General features: G+C 41.0%; 1 protein-coding gene across 1 annotated transcript in view; it reads left to right on the plus strand.

Moving 5' to 3' along the window:
• LOC104593430 (Cyclin/Brf1-like TBP-binding protein) overlaps positions 1-20,386 on the plus strand; it is a 73,058-nt gene that overhangs the window by 36,340 nt on the left and 16,332 nt on the right. The window contains exons 13-14 of the mRNA XM_010253262.3: positions 6,743-6,910; positions 6,995-7,144. Of these exons, the coding sequence (XP_010251564.1) occupies positions 6,743-6,910; positions 6,995-7,144 (318 nt within the window). The remainder of the gene's footprint in view (positions 1-6,742; positions 6,911-6,994; positions 7,145-20,386) is intronic.

Here is a 20,386-nt window from a genome sequence, read left to right on the forward strand (position 1 = left end):
CAAACACATTGAAAGGGGATGACTACTTATCTGAGTGTTCTCAGATATTAGTTGCAATGTTATGGTTGGCCCAACACCAAAAACATACTTTAAGGGAAGCTTAATCTTCCTAACAGCAAAGTGAGAGAGAAAGGAAGTTACTGCTCATTCAGATAAGTGAGATGAGCATATTTAGAGCTCACCCATGGACTAAACATGAGTACAATTGACTGATAACAGCTTGGCATCCGACCTAATCTTATTAGCGAACTTAGATTCAGATTTAACTCTGGCATGTCTTGCATGCTCAACGGGTATTCACCTGTTGATGGGGTAGTCTTGTGATAGGCCCATGGCCAAGAGTAGGATAGTACGGTCCCTTCTGGTAAATTGGGCAGGTTCTAACAGCTTCCCCCTCAAGTTCGACCTTGCCCTCAAGGTCTATGTGAGGAAACTGATTTTGCAGCTGCAAGTAAGGCTCCCATGTTGTGTCCTCTGGTGTTAAGTTCTTCCATATTATCTTTTCTTGTGGCCATTTCTAATCCATTGAAAGTCTATGATTTTCAGTGGCTCTACTTGGAGAGTTCCTTCACCGGTGAAGTCTGGCATGGCTGGGGAAGGGATGTCAATGCTGCTAAACTCTTATTCATGGGTGGGATATGGAAGATAGGGTGCAACTTGTCTATAGGAGGCAACTCAAGACATTAAACTACTGGCCCACTTGTTCAAGAATGGGATAAGGCTCGAAATATCTAGGAACTAGTTTCTGCCATGCTCTCTTTGAAATAAGGGTCTGTTGGTAGGGATATAATTTAAGTAAACTTGATCCTGAACTTGTAGCTCCAAAGATCGTTGCCTTCGATCATAATGCTTCTTCATCTGTTGTTGAGCCCGCTGCAAATGAATTTTCAGAGACTGAAGGATTTCTTCTCTAGCTGAAAGTTGTTCTTATATTGAGGCCACATTGGAGTTTCCTTTTCATAGGGTTATACTGGAGGAGGATTCTTGCCATAGAGTGTCCAAAATGGAGTTGTCCCTATTGGCAGAGTGGTATGCTGTATTGTACCACTGCTCCACCCAAGGTAACCAATTAACCTGGCGTTTAGGTCGCTCCATAGCAAAACAATGGAGATAGGTTTCTAGGCATCTGTCCACAACCTCAATTTGCCTATCTAATTGAGGATGATAATTGGTTGAGTTCTTCAGCTTGGAAAAAACTTTGGCTGTTGGGACCGATTTTGGGCATGCCATGTTTCCATGGGTGTGGGTAAAAGAGTAATTGCCCTTCATTTTCTTTTGACTAAAAAGACAAACAAGGGAATAAACGGGTAAATGTGTCATGTCTGAGAACGTTCTCAACAGCCTAGGCTGTTGGTCCCCAACAGCAAAATGTAGCCTTCAGCTTGGTTCCTTGTGTCTCTAAAATATTTTTGTCAGAACTTACTCATGAAGGTGGGATCATGATATGAGAGTCATGAGACAATAGCTCAAGGGGTGCCATGCAACTTAGCTACATCTTGGATAAAGACTTGTGCTACATGAATGGTAGTGTAGGATGTGGTAGGGAAAAGAAGTGGTTGTACTTAGTCATCCGGTCAACTAGTACCATCACCGCTGACTTTCCCATGGATGATGGTAATTTGGAGATGAAATCCATAGACACCTGTTCGCACACCTGGTTTGGGACTTGCAGTGGCTGGAGAAGTCCTACTGTTTCCAATAAAAAAATGGCTGGAGAAGTCCTGCAGGTCCCATGGCTTCATATTTTTGCCACTGGCACATGGGGCATGTGGCTAGGAACTCTTGCACCCTTTTCTTCATTCCCTTCCAAATGGAAGTTTGTTACCAATCGATGGTTTCTGAGGATGCCGGAGTGGCCTTTGACCAGGGAGCTATGAAAGAGACAAAGATGCTCCAATTGATTGGTCAAACAGTGTTCTAATGCAGGAGTTATGGCCTTACATCCCTTGTATAAGAGAGTCGAGTCAATGGCTGAGTACCTAGGGACAGTAGATGGGTCCCACAGTTCACATAGCTTGGAGAGGTTTGGATCCTTTTGGGTTTCCTCTTTAACTTTCTCAAGGAGGGAATAAGCTGGGTGGGCCATCTCTCTTATTTGGGAGAGAGTGTCAACTACCTTTTTCGTGGATCGGGGCTTATACTCAACTGTATAGTCATAGCTTAGAAGCTTTTGATACCCATTTTTGTTGTTTTGGGGTGAGTGTATGCTGCTCTAGTAAATTCCTTAGGCTCATCTGATTGATCCTTGTAACAAACTGTCGCCCTAGGAGATAGGGCCTCCACTTTTGCATTGGCATGACAAGGGCCATTAACTCTTTCTCATAATTGGATTTGGAATGAGCCTGGTCTGAGATGGCCTTCCTAAAGCATCACATTCAATTACAAATTCCTTTGGGAGGTGAAGTGACTGCTTACTTAAGATCTTTGACAACTTGTTGGGCTTGTGACGTCCACACAAAGGCTTCTTTCTTGAGCTATTGTGTAAGAGGAGTAGTTATAATTCCATATCCTTGTATGAATCACCTATAGGAGCTTGTAAGCCCAGGAAATGTTTTCCTGAGCTGGACCTGGCCCAATTCAACATGTTAGCAATCTTTTCTAGGTTGGCTTGTACTTGTCCATTAGCATAGATATGGCCCAAGTAGTGGAACTGAGATTTTTGTTTGATCAATAACAAAAACATTTCATTAAAATAATAGAGACAAAGCATTACAAGAAAAAGAAAAGGGAGATATAAATTCTCTTAACTCTCCCAAAACATGAAAATTTACAATGTTTCCCAAAAAAATGATTTCTCCCCACCCCTTCTTTAGCCAAACAGTCAGGAAAAGAATTAGCATCTCTTTTCATTGTATGATGACTTCCATGTCTTGTATGGGGCTTCTAATTTTCCTTTTCTGAAAGATGTAGTCCCACCAGCCAGTATCCTCCTCTTTTTGTATCCAATTAATAACTGACTTGGAACCTCCCTCAATCACCAGCTTGTGGATAAGTAATTCCTTAGCCTTTTTTTACTCCTTCCATCACAGCCATTATTCCATCCCTCAGAGTTCCCCTCCCCAATTGAACCCGAAGAAAGAGCAAGGACTCTACCTTCCTTATCCCTAAATACTCTGCCTATACTTGAAGGACCCATATTTCCTTCACTACCATCAAAATTCACCTTTATGAAGCCTCCATTAGGTGGTGCCCACAAAGGCCTAACCATAGCCTTAGAGGAAGAAGAGCATGCAATCCCAAACTACTTCCTCATCAAGTCCCCAACAAAAAAATCTTCATAGAGTTGACTTTACGCAATGGGCCACCCTAATAGTAATGATTTCAATTAAAGAACCTTTGCTTCTCTCCACTCCTAAGAAAATTCTTTTGTTCTGTTCTTCCAAAATCGTCCAACGCACAATGACCCTTGTACACCTTCAAAGGGTTCTCTCCCTCTTCTTTTGCCAGCAACCAACTGATCAAGTTAGGGGAAAACAGGTTTTGTACAGAAGGTTGGGGATTCCACCCCAGTCCAAACAAGGAGGAAAACCAATCCCAAATTGAAGAGGATAAAGGGCAAGAGTTTAATAATGAAAGCAAGTCTCACCCACGGCTTTACGGAGAGTACACCAGTGGGGGGATAATGACCAATGAGGTCTTTTTCTCTGGAGAAAATCATAGGTATTAATTCTTTCTAGGTACACTTCCCAGCAAAAACTAGCTACTCTAGGTGGAATGGGTCTACTCCAAACCTCTTTAACTCGTAAAGATAATCTTAGGCTATCACTCAGCTGTATTAAGGACCTAAAAAAAGAGGCACATGTGAATGATCTGAAAGGAGGTGTCCAAACGCGACTATCCCGTTTTAAAGGATTCAAGACAGAACTTATTTCCGATTCACAAAGACCTCTTCTAGAAACTGTCCCATTCAAGTCTAGAACTATAGTTGGAGTGACTCAAGAAAGAGGAAATATGTTCACCCCTCCGGATTGACAAGGCAAATAAAAATAAAGATGGGAATTTTCCTTCAGGGGTGAATTACTGAACCAAACATGTTCCCAAAATTTAACACAATTCCCAATGCTAGGACTTGTTGAATGGATTTGCAAGGAGAAGCTTTTGTTGCCCTATTCTGCATTCAGAGTCTCAATCTTCAGTCGCAAGTCCATGAATGCTAATGATTACCTTTGCCCACAATTTGTCCCTATGATTTGGCCAAAGTGGACTTAATCAATTCAATCCTTCCACCCAAAGATAAATAATTATTTTTTGAAGAAGCCGATTTCTTCGTAAACCTTTCTATCACTGGATTCCAAAAGTTGTTATTTCTTGGACTATCCCCCAAAGGTAAGCCTAAGTACCTCATAGGCCATTGAAAAACTACACATCCTAAAACTTCTGCCCCTTAATTATTCTCGCAATGCAACTCTTTTCAAAATTGATTTTCAAATTGGACATCTTCTCAAAAACTTGTACAACCAGTTTTAAATTTCTAACCCAGCTCAATAGACCTCCTTCATGTAAGAGAATTGTGTCATCAGAAAATTGCAGATGGGTTATTGGTACTTCATCCCTTTCCACTCTCCACCCCCTCGGCAATCCTCAGCCTTCTTGATTAGTCTCCCAAGAACATCAATGATTAGAGTAAAAAGGAAAGGCAAAAGAGGGTCTCCTTGCCTTAATCCTCTGAGGGCTTGAAAATGTTGGCCTTGGCACAGAGTTGATGTTTCCTAAGGAGCTCCAAGATAGTGGAAAGATGAGAAAAATGGGCAGCTCAATTTGGGCTATAAACCATAATATCATTAAAAAAATCATTTAAAGCATTAATGGTAGGGGTGAAATATGTTGCTCACCACTGCCTGTAATGTTGATAGGGCATTTGTCAGCCCAAAAGGCATTTTGAGAAATTCATAATATCCTTCATGTGTGCAAAAATCCATTTTAGGAACATCTCCAGGGTGCATATTAAAAATACCAATATAAAGCATTGAAGGTAGGGGTGAAATATGTTGCTCACCACTGCCTGAAATGTTGATAGGGCGTTTGTTAGCCCAAAAGGCATTCTGAGAAATTCGTAATATCCTTCGTGTTTGCAAAAAGCCATTTTAGGAACATCTTCAGGGTGCACATGTATCTGTTGGTACCCTAACCTAGTTCAGTAACAATTTTCTTGATTTCAGTCTTTTGGTAATGTGGATATCTATAAGGCCAGGTATTGGCAGGAGGGGAACCAGGATAATTGGAATCCTGTGGTCCTGAGGCCAGTCTGGTGGCAACCCTTGTGGCTTTGTGAATACATCATCTTATTGCTGTAGTAATTCTTGTTAGGAGTCTTGATTCTGGCTTGGCCAATGTCCATGCAGTGGCTTGTGAGAACAGGTGTAGTAGGTTCTAGACTCAACCGCATAAAGACATGCTGTTTGGGCTGTTGGCAATCTTTTAAAAAGGTGTTCAACCTCAAGGTCTGTGGTGGAGTGGACCTCGGTTCATTTAAGTGGCATGTTTCACCATCCAAGACGGTCCATTGTCAACCGGCTCTCATTGCATATATCTAGGAGGCTGGGCCTAATTCCCATAACCATTGGACCCCCAACACTAGGTCTGCACCACTGAACTCTAGCGGATACAGATCCATTGGACATTCACCCAATATAAATGATTAACTTATATAATTAAAATAATAAATATTAAAATTAGAAATTGTAGCTCAAACTATAGAATTCTTAACCAGGAATGCCTCGTTAAATTGGTCCTTGCTGTTTGGTGGTTTTGGGAGGGGTGGACTGGATATAGACTTAGGCTTCAGCATTTTCAAGTGGCCACTCTCAGGCTATGTGGGTTTTAAACTCTCGTGTTACAATCTGGTATATTTATTTTTTTCTATGTATAATGTGTCGATATATTAATACTAGCTGGTAGATTAATTTTAGTCAATTTCTCATATCCCAAGATTTTGTGGTCAAATGAATCGAACTCTAAGCACCTGATCAGCTCTCTTACTCAACCTTTCACCTCAGGTTCTAGGATTTTTTTCTTTTGGGATTGGGGTTCTTCCCAACCAAATACATAGAAAATCAATTGGATATGGTGAAAAACATTATTGGCTTATATTTATATATGTAATAGCACTTTCTTAAATAACCTGCAATAGGATAGAAAAATAAATAGGAGATGCAGAATCAAAGAAAAGTGCATAGAGAATAATAAAAAGAAACGTAGAGGAGAAGAGGGCTATCACATTGGTCAACCCACTCTTTTATTATAATAACTGCAGACCAGAATCACAGCATTATCCTTACACCCTCGTTACTAACAACAGACCCATACGTTTACTGTAGAAAGATGAACTATCTTTAACTGAATATCTGTAAAAGCATGCATATAGAAAACAATAATTAGTATATATATTACTGATATTAAGAAAAAAAGTTAGGGACTGAATTAACTGAATTAGCATCTTCTGGTGCTTTGTCTAACATTTCTACTATGTACTGCTAGGGTTGTTTTCAATTTGCTACCACCTTTTCTTGTTAATTTTGCATCTTTAAGAGTTTTAGTCCAATATCAACTCGACTACAAAGCTACTGTTCTAGTATATCACAATTTACTTCATCCTCAGGATGTCTGGCTACATAAGCATCAACTAAATATTTTGGTTGTAGAGCAATTTATAGTATCTATCCTTGTTTTATGTGTTTTTTACATAACCGTGATATCCCTGTTATGGGAATAAGGGTTTGACAACTTTCTTTTCCTCTACTAGATTGAGGAGTTCAACAAGAAGGCAGAAGAGCTTGAAGCACAACCTTGCTTAAGGCAACCAGCAACATTGGGGTCTAAAATGTCTGGGACAATGGAATTGCTTTGCAAACATAAGGGTAGCTCAGAGCCTCATTTTGCTCATGGACTTTGCAGTGCTTGTTATGATGATGTACTTCTTGGACCTTTTTCTTGTTATCAACTGTTGCTATGAGTTTTCTGCAAGTCATATTTCATGCTTGTGTTGGTATTGCAGTTCATTAAGCTTTCAGGAGGGCTTCAGGGTGGATCAGAACCTCCAGCTTTCCAACGTGCTGAAAGGGAGAGAATGGTCAAAGCCTCTGTTGAGAAGGATAAAGAACCAACTCTTACTACTAATTTCCAAAAGGGCAGCAACCATAATGATGTATTGAAATTATCATACAAATTACTTTTGCTAAGACCATGGTTTTCTGATTTTTTCCCTTCCCTTCTACTTTTGTTTATTGTTATGATCCCATTCTATTGATCATTTGGAATTTCTAAATCAAGATCTGTTTTGAGAAAATCTGAGAATTCCTCTGTGAACCTAGGGAAACCTTACAAATAAAAAACAAAGAACCTAGAGTATCCTTATTAAATTCTTGAATTTACTCTACTACCCTCTTGTATTCAAGGTTCTGATATTGGTCATAAAAAAGTTTAAGAAAAGCATCTGAGATATCCTCTGTGAACCTGAAACAACCAAGAGGGAACATTTAATAAATTGACCACACTATTTGTAAATGCAACTAAATGGCTGACCTCTAAAACATTTCAGGGAGGATGAATTATCTTCTCTTTTATCTGTGGATATGTAGAACCTCATTGTACAGGAAGACCTTTGTAATTTTATTATACTTTATTAAAAAAAAGGGTTTCTTTGCACCCATTGTCTAGCCAATTTATCATCCAAACTGTTTGCTGATCTTTGCAACCAGAAGAATGTCACTCTTAGTTGCTTTATGATCTCTCTCTGCTGTCACATGCCTGATCTATTATTTTGAAACCAGCCTACTGTCACTCTACAATCACCTCCCACTTCAATATTTCTATAACTGAGTGGACTTCGCAATGTCAAACCTTGTAATAGGCTAGTAATTCTGCCCTTATAGAGTTGCCTTTAGCCAATTGGTCCTTAAATATCTTCAAAATATTACTGTGCCTATTTCTACAAGCTTCCTCTACAAGATTCCTTTGGGTTTCCCACACTGCATCCATTAGAATTCAGTTTGATTATGTTTTGGGATAGCAGGAACCAGTTTGAAGTTGCACAGTTTCTTGATATTGAAGAAGCTGGTGTATGGTTTTAGAAGATCATGGTGACTATCAATATTTTTAACGGAAAAATATATCTTCCATGTTTCTCTCTCTTCTTTTTGGGTGAATTCGCAGGGAGAGAGTTCTCTTGCTTATGGATTAGCTAAATAGGGGATTAACCAAGGTGGAGTGTATAGTGAATCTTTTCGTCTATAGGAATGTTTTTACAGTTCTATGCTAGTGAACCTTTCTAATCATTAGAATTACAAAGGTGGAACAAAGAAAAAATGTCCATGAGCTTTGTGTTTGAAATCAAATATAAGTTTAAATCGGAGCTGTAGCAATCAGTAAAAGAGAATACCATTTGTATTGAAGAACACCGAGCATCTATTCAGAAGCAGATCCTACATGTAGGAGCTTGTCCATGTTTTGTTCCCATTTAATTGCCTTTACCTTACCTCCTTTTGTAAATCCATTTGTTATGTCTTACCTTTGTTTTATTGTTTGGGAACTTTTGCTCTAAAACAGTGCTGACATTTGAAGGACTTCAGGCACATCAGCTTGGTGAATAGTTATTATAAAATTATTGTTGAGGTGCTAGCCCAAAGAATGAAGAAAGTGCTAAGTTCAATCATTTCTAAAGAGCAAAATGCATTCATGTCTGGGAGGCAAATGTTGGACAGTGTGCTGATAACAAAAGAATTAATTGACTATAGAAATAGGGAGGGCGGACTGGGCTTGGTGTGTAAAGTGGATGAAAAAGCTTATGACAATGTTAACTGGAGATATTTAGATTATATTCTATTATAACAAAAGGGTAGTCAACTGGATCTTTCAAAAGATCGAAGGGAATTAGGCAGGACCCTGTCTCCCCACTATTATTTATTTGTCATTGTGTGATAGAGGTATTGACCTTATTAAGGGGGTGGCTATTGGGGGTAGGTTGGATGGTTTCACTGTGACTCCATCAGGGAATAAGGTCCAAGTTCTTCATTTTGCACTTTGCAGATGATACCGTTTTCTTTTTGGGGTCGGATCATTCTCAGATTCTATTATTATGGAGTGTCTAATGTGGTTTGAGGTGGTCACTGGAGTAAAGGTGGACATGGGAAAAAGCTCTTTAATTCCTTTTGGATGGGTGGAGGATGTGGATGGCTTAGCTGAAGTTATTGCTTGTGGAGTGGAGTTTCTTCCCATAAAAGATCTCGGTCTATCTTTGGGAGCCAAATGTTTTTCCTCTTCCATTTGAATCCAGTGCTTGAGAGGATGGAGAAAAGGCTATTCTTTTGGAAGGTTAAGTATCTTCTTGTGGGTGGAACAATTACCTTAAGATAAAGAGCACTTTATGTAGTCTTCCAACTTTATTTTTTCCCCTCTTCCCTATCCCTTTGGAGAGGTTGGCATGAGGATAAAAAATTTCATATTGTGAACTGGGATCAAGTGGCATAAAGAAGATTTGATATTTTTATGTGGCTCTTCTTTGTAATTGTAAGTGGTTGCAGAGATTTGGGGCTGAAGGAGGGGGGTGGTGGTAGTGATTTAAAAGGCACGCCTCAGGCATGCCTAGGCACACAGGCAAGGCGCATTTTGGGGTATGCGCCTCACCCAGGTCCTAGGCGCAACCCTTTCAAAAGGCGCACGCCTAGTGTGCCTCGGCGGGCGCAACCCTTTCAAAAGGCGCACGCCTAGTGTGCCTCGGCGTGCGCCTTTTTAAAATTGTGTTTTTTGCTTTTTTTTTTAGTCTAATGGCTAGGCCAGGGGCTCTGCCCCCGGACCCCTGACCACGTCCCTCGAGGCAAGCCCGAATAAGTCTATGTTAGGGTCTGAAATTCTTATTTCTCACATAAAAAATAATGATTTTATAACTTTCATTGCCTTTTAAGAAGATATTATATTGCAATGAATGAATAAGCAACATTAGCAAATAGGGGGTTCTTGGACTTGTCTCGAGGGGCGTGGTACAAAGGCGACTCATAGAATCAAGACTGCAATATGTTTTACATCACATTAACTACTTGAAGCAATGCAATTAAGGAAAAAAAAGAGATTCCAGGTTTTTCATGCTTGAAAATGCTTTATATGTTTGCTTTTATTTTTAAATTTTCATTTCAATACACTTATACATGTTATGTTTATGTGTTTTAATTTTAGATAATAGGTTTTTTAAATCATTTATTTTAAAATTTAAGTTTATATTTTTATTAACATTATGTTTAATAATTTTTTGAATTTTTGGCATTTCTTTGAATTTTCTGACTTTTTTTTGATCTTTTAGCTTTTCCTTTTGTAATTTTGCGCCTTTCTTAAAAAGGCGTGCGCCTTGCCTTGTGCCTCAGGTGCAAATTGGCCCTTGCACTTTTTTTGCGCCTTGCGCTTTTAAAACACTGGGTGGTGGAGGCTGCTTATTGCTGCTAAATTTGTGGTTTCTAATGGTGATTGGAAGTCTAGTGATTCCCTTCCCTCCTATGATAGCTTTGTGTGGAAAGGCATTTGTTGAAAGAAATTTTTAAACAAGCCCAATAAATTGAAAATAGTTTATAACCCAAATAGATGGGTTGGCTAGTGGGTTAGCTGAAACTATCAAGACTAAGTGAGGTGTCCCATACGTGAGTTTGCCTCTCTTTAAGTGTCAAGACTAAATGAGGGGTAATTGCATAACTACCTCTCTCTCTATTTAAGCTACTTCGACCTCTTCTTCTACTGGAGGCTCGTTGCAATGGATTGCGGCAGCAAGGCTAAACAAATTATCATCAGACAAGTTTTAAGGAAGTTCAGGTGAATAGGATGGAAGGCTAGGGAGATTAGCCTGGGGAGCATCGATTTAAGCAAATTGAAGGACATCACTGAGCAAGATAACTTCGGAACGGAAATATTGTTTCAGGAGGATGAGGAAGCTGGTTCTCAAAGTTTTGAGGAAGTTCAGGTGAATACGATGGAATGACATATGGAAACTACGATTGAGGCTCAGGTTCTGCCCTTACCCACAAGGGAGATTAGCCCCCTAGCCGGGAAGAACAAGTTTTTGGTTTGAAAGGGAAAGACTCTAATGGAATGGTCTATAATGTATTGCCTGAAGCCGGACAACAATGGAGGACTAACTTGGTTGCTAAAGCTGACAAGTTGTTGACTTCTACCGGAAAATTTCCTAGGCAGAACCAAACATAGGAAACAAGATTAGACTTTCCTTTCTACGCCGGTCCCCCTCCCTCGAAAGAAGTTCACCTGGTCCCCAACAATGTAGGTAATTGTGTCTATTTGGTTTCGGTGCTTCCTGTGCTTGAAACAGATACTCCAGCATCCCGAGAGGAAACCTTAGGTGAAGGTGAGCGGAGTGAGGTAGAGGTGGAACTTAAAGAAAAAACGGGAGAAAGAATTAAAAAGAAAATGGGAGCAGATTTGTGCATTACTGGAGGAGAAAAGGAGGTGGGTTTAGATGTTAGGGAACAAGAAGCAACTCTTTAGAACAAGGACCGTCACAAAAGTTTTTGGTTGGGGGGGTGAGGTGGGTGAAGTCAGTGTGTCAGCTAAGAAGACAGAGGGGAATACAAAATGGAAAAAGAAAAAGAGATCAGAAGCAAAAAAAAAAAAGAGATCAGAAGTGGAAAGACTAATCTCAGATATAGAGGGTGATATCGAGTTCAGTGGAAGAGGAGAAAGAAGGAAGGGTTCTTCATAAGGTGGAACCATTTTAGAAAGGGGTGTTTGAAAGGAGTCTCACAATGAAAATCATCAGTTGGAATGTGAGAGGTTTAGGGAGTGCAAGAAAAAGAAGGGCAATTAAAGACATATTGAGAATAGAGACCTGATATAGTCATGTTATGGGAGATCAAGTTGGCAGAATTGGATAGAAGATGGGTCGGAAGTGTGTGGAAATCAAGAGGAGTTTGCTGGACTTCATCTCCCTCATGGGGAGCCTTAGGAGGGTTAGTTACTCTTTGGAGGGAGGATGTTGTAATATCATGGAAGAACTCATAGGGAGATTCTCTGTGTCTTTAAAATTAAAAAAAGTGGTGGATGGATTCACTTAGGTGTTAATTAATGTCTACGGGCCAAATACTTTAAAGAAAAGAAAGAAATGTTGGAGGAGTTGTATGGAATTCAAGGTTTGTGAGACGGCCTGTGGTGCCTGGTGGGGATTTCAATGTTATTAGGTTTTGTAACGAATCAAATAACCCCCAAAGAGCGGTTACGACAAGCATGAAAAAATTCAATGACTTAGTTAACACCTGTGACGCAAAGGAATTACGCCTTCTGCAAGCCAATTTTACATGGTCTAATTTCCAAGAAAACCCATTTTGCTCAAAACTCGATAAATTCCTTTTTAATGTAGAGTGGGAGGATCGTTGGAGGAATTTGGTGGCTAGAACTCTGCCTAGAGTTACTTTTGATCACTACTCTGTCCAATTAGGACAAGAAACTCTAGGCATTGGACCACAACCCTTTAGATTTGAGAATACATGGCTAACTCACCTGGACGTTGGATGCTTGGTTGGGAAGTGGTGGAATAAAGATTTGAGAGAGGTAAAGTGGAATGGTGTAAGGTTCCACAAAAAGTTGAAGAGATTGAGAGCCAAGATTAAAGAGTGGAATCAAGAGCATTTCGAAAGGATAGAGGATCAAAAGAATAATTTGTTGTCCATGATTGATGAACTAGACTCCAAAGAAACTCAAAGGTTCATGATTGAGCAAGAAAGGAATTTGAGAAGAAGTTTAAAGAAGGAATTGGAAGTTCTTCTTAAGATGAGATTTCCTAGAGGCAAAAGTCAAGGCACAAATGGATCAAAGAAGGGGACGGAAACACAATTTTTCCATGCCCTGGCTAAAAGGAGGAGAAGAAGATATTGTGTGGCCAAATTAGAAGTGAATGGAGAGGAAGTCACATACCAAGATGAGATAGCCAAATTGTTTGTGGATCATTTCAAATCAATTGTTGGGAAGCCGTTGAATAATAGATTAAGGCTGAAAGGATTAGATTGGTTCAAGCTGTCTGAAGAGCAAGCAAACTGGTTAGAGAGAAGTTTTGAAGAAAAGGAAATTAGGCAAGCGGTGTTTTCATTGGACAGATCCAAAGCACCTGGGCCAAATTGTATCACTATGGCTTTTTATCTAGACTGTTGGAATGTGGTAAAAGAAGACCTTTGTGATATGTTTAAGGAATTTGAGGACAATAATAACGTAAGCTCTGGAGATAATGCTATTTTCCTAGCCCTAATCCCTAAGAAGAAAGGAGCAAAAGATCTTAAGGATTTTAGGCCGATCAGCTTGGTGACTAGCATTTAGAAAATCCTTGGTAAAGTGTTACTTTGAGGATTAAAGTAGTGCTGCCCTCCATCATTAGTCAATCTCAAGGAGCATTCGTTCAAGGGAGACAGATAATGGATCAGATCCTAATAGCAATGAGTGTGTGGAGGACATGAGAAAGTCGAGAAAGCAAGGTTTTGTGTAAGCTGGACTTAGGAAAGGCCTACGACTTTGTGGATTGGAGTTTTTTACTAGAGGTCCTAGGGTTTTGTGGATTTGGAGGTAGATGGTGTAATTGGATAAAGGGTTGCATCAGTTCTTGCCATTTTTTAGTCTTGGTTAATGGGGTGGTCAAGGATTTTTTCCCAGCTTTTAGAGGCCTTAGGCAAGGTGACCCCCTCTCCCCTTTCCTCTTCACCCTAGTTGCAGATGTGTTTAGCAGATTGATCTCTAAGGCAAGCAGTGAAGAAGTAGTGAGAGGTTGGAAGATAGGAAGAAACTGTATCAAGGTGACCCGCCTACAGTTTGCTGATGACCTAATAATTTTTTGTGGAGTGATAGGAGAATGGTAAGGAACCTCAGATCTCTCATAAAGCACTTTGAGAGAGTCTCCAATCTAAACATAAACATGGATAAGAGTTGTGTGGTGGGTGTGAATATGGATGAGAGGGCTATTGAGTCTGTGGCTGAGTGTCTAGGTTGTCCCATTTCTTCTTGGCCCATATAGTATTTAGGTCTACCTCTAGGAGCCAACCCTAAGGAGAGCACTTTTTGGGCCCTGGTTCTGGAAAAGTTTGAGAAAAGATTAGCATCGTGGAAAATGAACTATATTTCATGTTAGGGAGGCCAAGAAGTTGGAGAGATTAATGAGAAACTTCCTTTGGGAGCCAGGGGAGGAAAAAAGGATCATCAAATAAATTGGGGAATAGTTTGTAGTGGGAAAGAGGAGGGTGGGTTGGGTCTAGGGAATTTAGTTCTAAAGAATAAATCTCTCTCAGGAAAATGGTTGTGGAGGTGGCCTATAGAATGGGAGAGGCTGTGGCATGAGGTGGTAGCTAGTATACATGGCAGTTTGGGAAATGGATGGGATACTGGTGTATCGTGTCGAGCCACGTTGGCAACTCCTTGGAAAGCAATCCAGAGTATCCTCCCTCAATTCCTTAATTTTGTCAGGTATGATGTCAACTTTGGTAATTCTGTTTTATTTTGGGAAGATATCTGCGTGGGAAATTCTGCTCTTAAGGATCTTTTTCCTTCTCTCTATTTCCTCTCTCTACAAGGAAAAAGCTTTCTCTCACTTTCTTCCAACACCTGTTTTTCCATCCTCTCTGAATTGGGACTTTGGGTTTCGTAGGGGCTTAAGGGATCATGAACTCTCTTGTGTTTCAGAACTTGTCACTATTTGAAAGTGTTTTTCTGGACCCCCGTAGATCTGATGTGAGAATATGGTCCCCTCATCCAAAAGGTCACTTCACGTGTGCCTCTTTCTTTAAGTCCCTTTGCTCTTCCCTGGGACAGTTGGGTTTTCCAGCCAATGAGATCTGGTCTAGACTTGTACCTCCTAAAATCATTATTTTCTGCTGGAGGTGTTCTGTAGGAATATCAACACCTTGGATTGCTTGCAGAAGAGAAGGCCTTCCATGTGCTTGTCCCCCAACTTGTGTGTACTTTGTAGGGCTAATGGTGAGGATTGCTCCCACTTACTTTTAACCTGTTCTTTTTCTGCTGGTCTTTGGGGTTGGATCTTGCCTTGTTTGGGTATAGGTGGAATTACCTCTTTGACCCCTCCTTTGTGTGGCCCACAAAAACTGGTAAAACAATGTTGAGGTGCATCATAGTTGCTGCTTTGTGGACAATTTGGGAAAAAAGAAACGCTAGGTTACTGCAAGAGGAGAGAAATATTCAAACTGTAAAGGATTGTATATTGACTAGGGCAATCCACTAGCTGAGATCTTTGGACTCCTTTCACATATTCTCTTTTGATGACATTTGGAGGAACTGGATGGTTGTGGCTAGTAACCGTACCAGGAAGAACAGGATACCAGCTGTGTGGGTGCCTCCTTCTGAAGGCTGGATAAAGTTGAATTTTGATGGTAGCAGCCAAGGCAACCCAGGTCCTTCAGGGATAGGAGGGGTGCTGAGAGATAAAGATAGCAATATTTTACCCTTATTCTCAGGCCCCATGGGTATAGGAGGTTCTATTAGAGCTGAGCTTCTAGCAGCTGTACAAGGTATTCAGATTGCAGACCAGTAAGGAGTTCAGAATCTGCTTATTGAAAGAGATTCTAAAGTTGCTGACCAACATCACTCTCCCTCCCTCCCTCCCTCTCTTGCTTCTTGTTCTTCTTCTCCCAGAGAAATGCGGTCGCCTCAAGATCAAAGCTTTGCATCTGCCAAACCTACAACCATCCATAGCTGTGCGCAGTCAGGTGATCTTCTTGCCTTTCAGACTAAGCTCCAAGAAAACCCGTCACTTATCAACGCCCCAAATGCCATCGGAATGGTGGTGGAGGAAAGTTTTAGGCTGGCGGGGAGGTGGAGAAAAGATTTGAGCATTGAAACGAAGAGATTCATCTTTGAGCAGGGACGAGCAAGGGGTAAAGAGTACCTGAAAGTCAGGGAAGGTAGCAGGGCTACGATCCTTTTACCAAAGGAAGCCTGTTTCTGGCTGAAAGGCTTTGTAGATGGAACAGTTAATTCAATCAAGGCAGAAGGGTGGAAAAATTCTTTTGGCTACTCTGGAAAAAGATACGAAGCGGTTCTGAAGAGGAACGAGAGAGGCTGGTTTTTCACAGTTTCAGAACACTTTGGCATTAATAAAAAGCAAATGATTTGCATGCCTGAAGGTCTGAGGAAACAAGGGTGGGCCTCCTTTGCTGGCAGTCTTCAATCTTTCCTCTTGAAAGTTGAGAGTGAGGCAGCAGAAGAATCACAGAAGGGAAGTAACTCCTCTTCCCAGTGGTTACCTAATACCAACCTGGACCAGACCCCTGTCTGTCAAGAAGTAACGGTAGCAAGCTCAACCGTACATCGGAGATTAACAGTTGAAGAAGGGAGGAAAAATTTGGGAGCACAGAATGGTTCTAACGGTTGAAAGGGAAGTAAAGGACTGGACAAAAATCGTAGATGCAGTGGCACAAAAGTTAAAGTTGGAAGGTTATGCTATATTATTGCTTTTCTCTGAGAAGAAAGCTAACCTGGAAGTTGATGTTCAGAAGTGGAGCTTCAATACGATACAGATCGATGGCGGATTGGTACAGATACAAAAATGGATCCCAATCTGTAATGAAATTGAACCAGAAGAAGGTAGCTTTCGGATTAAGTTGCTAGGACTTCCTTTTCACCTCTGGAATGAAACAACTTTTGAAAAAATAGCAAAAACCTTGGGTGAAGTAGTGTTGGAGATAAAACAGAGGTGCTTGCGAGCAGTGGAACTTAGAATTGCAGGATTAAAACCAGAAAAAGTGCCCCGTTCGATTGAGATATCCTTGGATGGTGCCTGGTACAAAGTTTGGATTGCCTCAGAAGCTGAGGCATCGCTGTGGGGAAGACGAACAACTGAAAGGGGAGATGCTGAGGTGGCCGGTTGGAGTACACGTGGCTTTCAGGGGCTGAAGAAGAAGACTGGTACAATGAAAACAGAAGGGGAACAGTCGCAGGAGGTTAACCAGTCCCAAAGCACTCCATTTAAAGCAATTAATTCAATTTTTTTTGAACTAAAGACTTTTGGCTATGATCGACAGTCCTATGCAGATGTGGCAAGAAGGGGTTTGGGTTCGGATGGTAATAACCAGGGCGCACACTTTGAGCCAGTTCGAAGATTGGGTGAGCCGGATAGCATAAACACTTTTAGAGGCCCACGTTGTCACGTGGGAAGAAAGAGGGCGATGATAGTTGAAAAATCTCATCTATCATCTTCCAAAACTGCGTTGGCCGAACTGAAACAAAAGGAAAAATGCCGAACAAAGAGAGAAACTCGATCTCTGTGTTGGGTCCCTCGACTGGGTGTTGAGGAACAGGAAAGTAGAGCAGCAGATCGCCCTAATCCACGCTATCTGAGGGATAAGAAAGAAGAGAGGGATGTAGAAGACCAAGGGTGGATAAGCTGTGGTTTAGACAATGACTTTGAGGAGGAGAGTTCAGACGTCATCTCAAGTTTTGGAAGCTTGGAAGATGAAGGATCTCAAGAGGACTATAACAGGGAGTCCCTAAACTTGGACCGCCTATTCCATGGAGATTTGGTGGGAGAACAAGAAGGGAACGAGGAGGCAGAGATGCACAACATAGAGGCTGAAAACAGAGAGACTCACAATCAAAGAGGTGGGGGGCAATTCTGGTGCCCAGAACTGGGAAAGCCTCTCTCAAGCACTAGTGTTGTACGGAAAACCGAGGTGTTAGCTTACGTTAACCCAGAACTGAGCAAGAATACATCATAGAATGGTAAACAATTGGGTAAGGGGAGCAGTCATTGTGAAAACAGAATGACGGGGAATATTTCCCTTCAAAACGAGGAGACAGAAAACTCCAATTTTGACACACAGGGCTTGACAACCATCTGTCCGCCTACAATCCCAATTCCCTTTGCCCAGCCGAACCCAGGTAACTTTGCTAACCCTGTTCATTTAGCTTTTGCTACGGATGCGGCTTCTGTTTCTCTTGTTCCAGATTCGATTCCCAGTCCAGTCTCAGAAGTCCATGAGAAGGAGGCCACACTGAGTCCTCAAGGAAAGAAGGGGGGAGAGGTGAGGATGGAGGGAACTTTAAGGGAAGAAAGAATATGGGGAATCATTGAGAGCATGATGGGTGAAATCGAGAAAGATGAGCTACAAAGGAGAGTTACAAATGGGTCTGAGCTGGTGTGCAATGAGGAGGAGGTTAGAATGGAGGAGAGGACTAGTTATGGAAAGAACAAAAATGAAAAAGGGAAGGAGACTAGGAAGGATGATTCAATAGTTGAATTTGTTGGAAAGTTGGGGTGTAAGTTGAAGAATCTAAATGATCTAAATGTTTCCCTAATAAAATGAAAGGAGGAGAGCAAGATTAAGAAAAGAAAATTGAGTGAAGTGGAGAGATTAAAGAGATATCGAGGGGGATAATAAGTTTGGGGTGAGAAGGGATAGAAGGAAAGGATTCAAATAGATATCTGGTGGTTTTTTAGGGTTAAATTCTAAAGTTGAGATGAGAATTCTAAGCTGGAATGTGAGGGGATTGGGTAATGCAAGGAAGAGAGCAACTATCAAAGAAGTAATTAGGAAGTTCAATCCGGATGTGGTGTTAATCCAGGAGTCCAAGAGAATGGACTTTGATAGTAGATGGGCAAGAAGTGTCTGGAGTTCTAAAGGGATAAAGTGGGTGGCTACTCCATCTTGGGGAGCCTCGGGTGGGATCATAACATTGTGGAAGGAAGATGTGGTGGTAGGTTTGGAAGAACTGATAGGGGATCATTCAATTTCTATGAAATTCAAGTAGGTGGAAGATGGTTTTGAATGGGTACTAACAAATGTATATGGCCCCAATGACTATAGGAAGAGGAAGAGGTTATGGGAAGAATTGAGTGATATTAGGGGCCTATGGGAAGGACCAGCATGAGAAATTTCAATCAATTTGTGGATACTTTTGAGCTTAAGGAATTCCCGACCCAAAGCAATATCTACACTTGGTCCAACCTTCAATCTAACCCAATATGCTCTAAGTTAGATAGATTCTTGTTCTCAACAGATTGGGAGGAGCATTGGGGGAACCTAAATTCTAGAGCACTCCCTAGACTCACTTCAGACCATTGGCCTATAGTGTTGTGTAAGGAGGACTTAAGAGGAGGTGGACCTGCTCCCTTTAGGTTTGAGAACATGTGGTTGATCCATCCGGGATTCATAGAGAAGATCAAAGAATGGTGGGAACAACACAATCCGTCAGTTGAATGGGAGGGGATGAGATTCCCCAAAAAGATTCAATTCCTAAAATCTCAAATAAAGGAGTGAAACCATCTGGAATTTTGAAGAGTGGAGGAAAGAAAGAAGATTTTAATGGAGCAAATTGAGGAACTGGACTTGAAGGAGGAAAGGGATTCTTTTGGAGAAGAAGACAAGGAATTGAGATGGAGGGTTAGAAAGCAGTTGGAGGATCTCTTATTGCAGGAAGAGATAAGTTGGAGACAAAAGTCTAGATGTAAATGGTTAAAGGAGGGAGACAGAAACACTAGATTTTTTCACTCTGTGGCAAACACTAGAAGAAGGAAGAATATCATTTATAAGCTAGAAGTTGATGGAGCTGTTCTTTCCCAACCAGCAGAAATAGCAGAGGCTTTTGCAACCCATTTTAAACCAATTTTTGGAAGGCCTGTAAATGAGAGGATTTGGGTGGAGGGGCTGGAATGGCCAACTCTTAGTTTAGAAACCAGAGTGGGGTTAGAGAAAAACTTTGACTTAGAGGAGATAAAGGAAGCAGTATTTTCAATGGATAGAACGAAAGCTCCAGGCCCAGATAGATTTACAATGGCATTTTATCAGGATTGTTGGGATATTGTGAAGAAGGACCTAGTGTTGGTTTTTGAGGAGTTCCACAGGAGGGGAATCATTAATCCGGGTTTAAATTCCACATTCATTGCATTGGTCCCTAAGAAGAAAGAGGCATCACATCCAAGGGATTTTAGGCCGATTAGTTTGGTGAATAGTCTGTACAAGATAATTGCAAAAGTCTTGTCTCTAAGAATTAAGAAAGTTCTTCTAGCCATTACCACACCCAATCAAGGAGCTTTTGTGAAGGGAAGGCAGATCACTGACCAAATTTTGATTGTAAATGAGAGCTTAGAGAATTTTAGGAAATCCAAGAAAAAGGGAGTGGTATGCAAACTAGACTTAGAGAAGGCTTATGACCTAGTTGATTGGTCCTTCTTGGTGGAGGTAATGAAAAGTTTTGGTTTTGGAGACAGATGGTGTAGATGGATCTGGGGTTGTATCAGGAGTTGCCATTACTCGATATTGGTGAATGGAACTGCGGTGGATTTCTTTCCGGCCATGAGAGTATTAAAACGAGGTGATCCACTCTCCCTCTTTCTCTTTACTCTGATTGCAGATGTCTTGGGGAGACTGATACATAGAGCCGATTCTAGAGACTTAATAAGAGGTTGGAG

The sequence above is a fragment of the Nelumbo nucifera genome, chromosome 7 (assembly GCF_055504915.1).
Source record: "Nelumbo nucifera cultivar China Antique chromosome 7, China Antique-T2T, whole genome shotgun sequence".
NCBI classification, from domain to species: domain Eukaryota; kingdom Viridiplantae; phylum Streptophyta; class Magnoliopsida; order Proteales; family Nelumbonaceae; genus Nelumbo; species Nelumbo nucifera.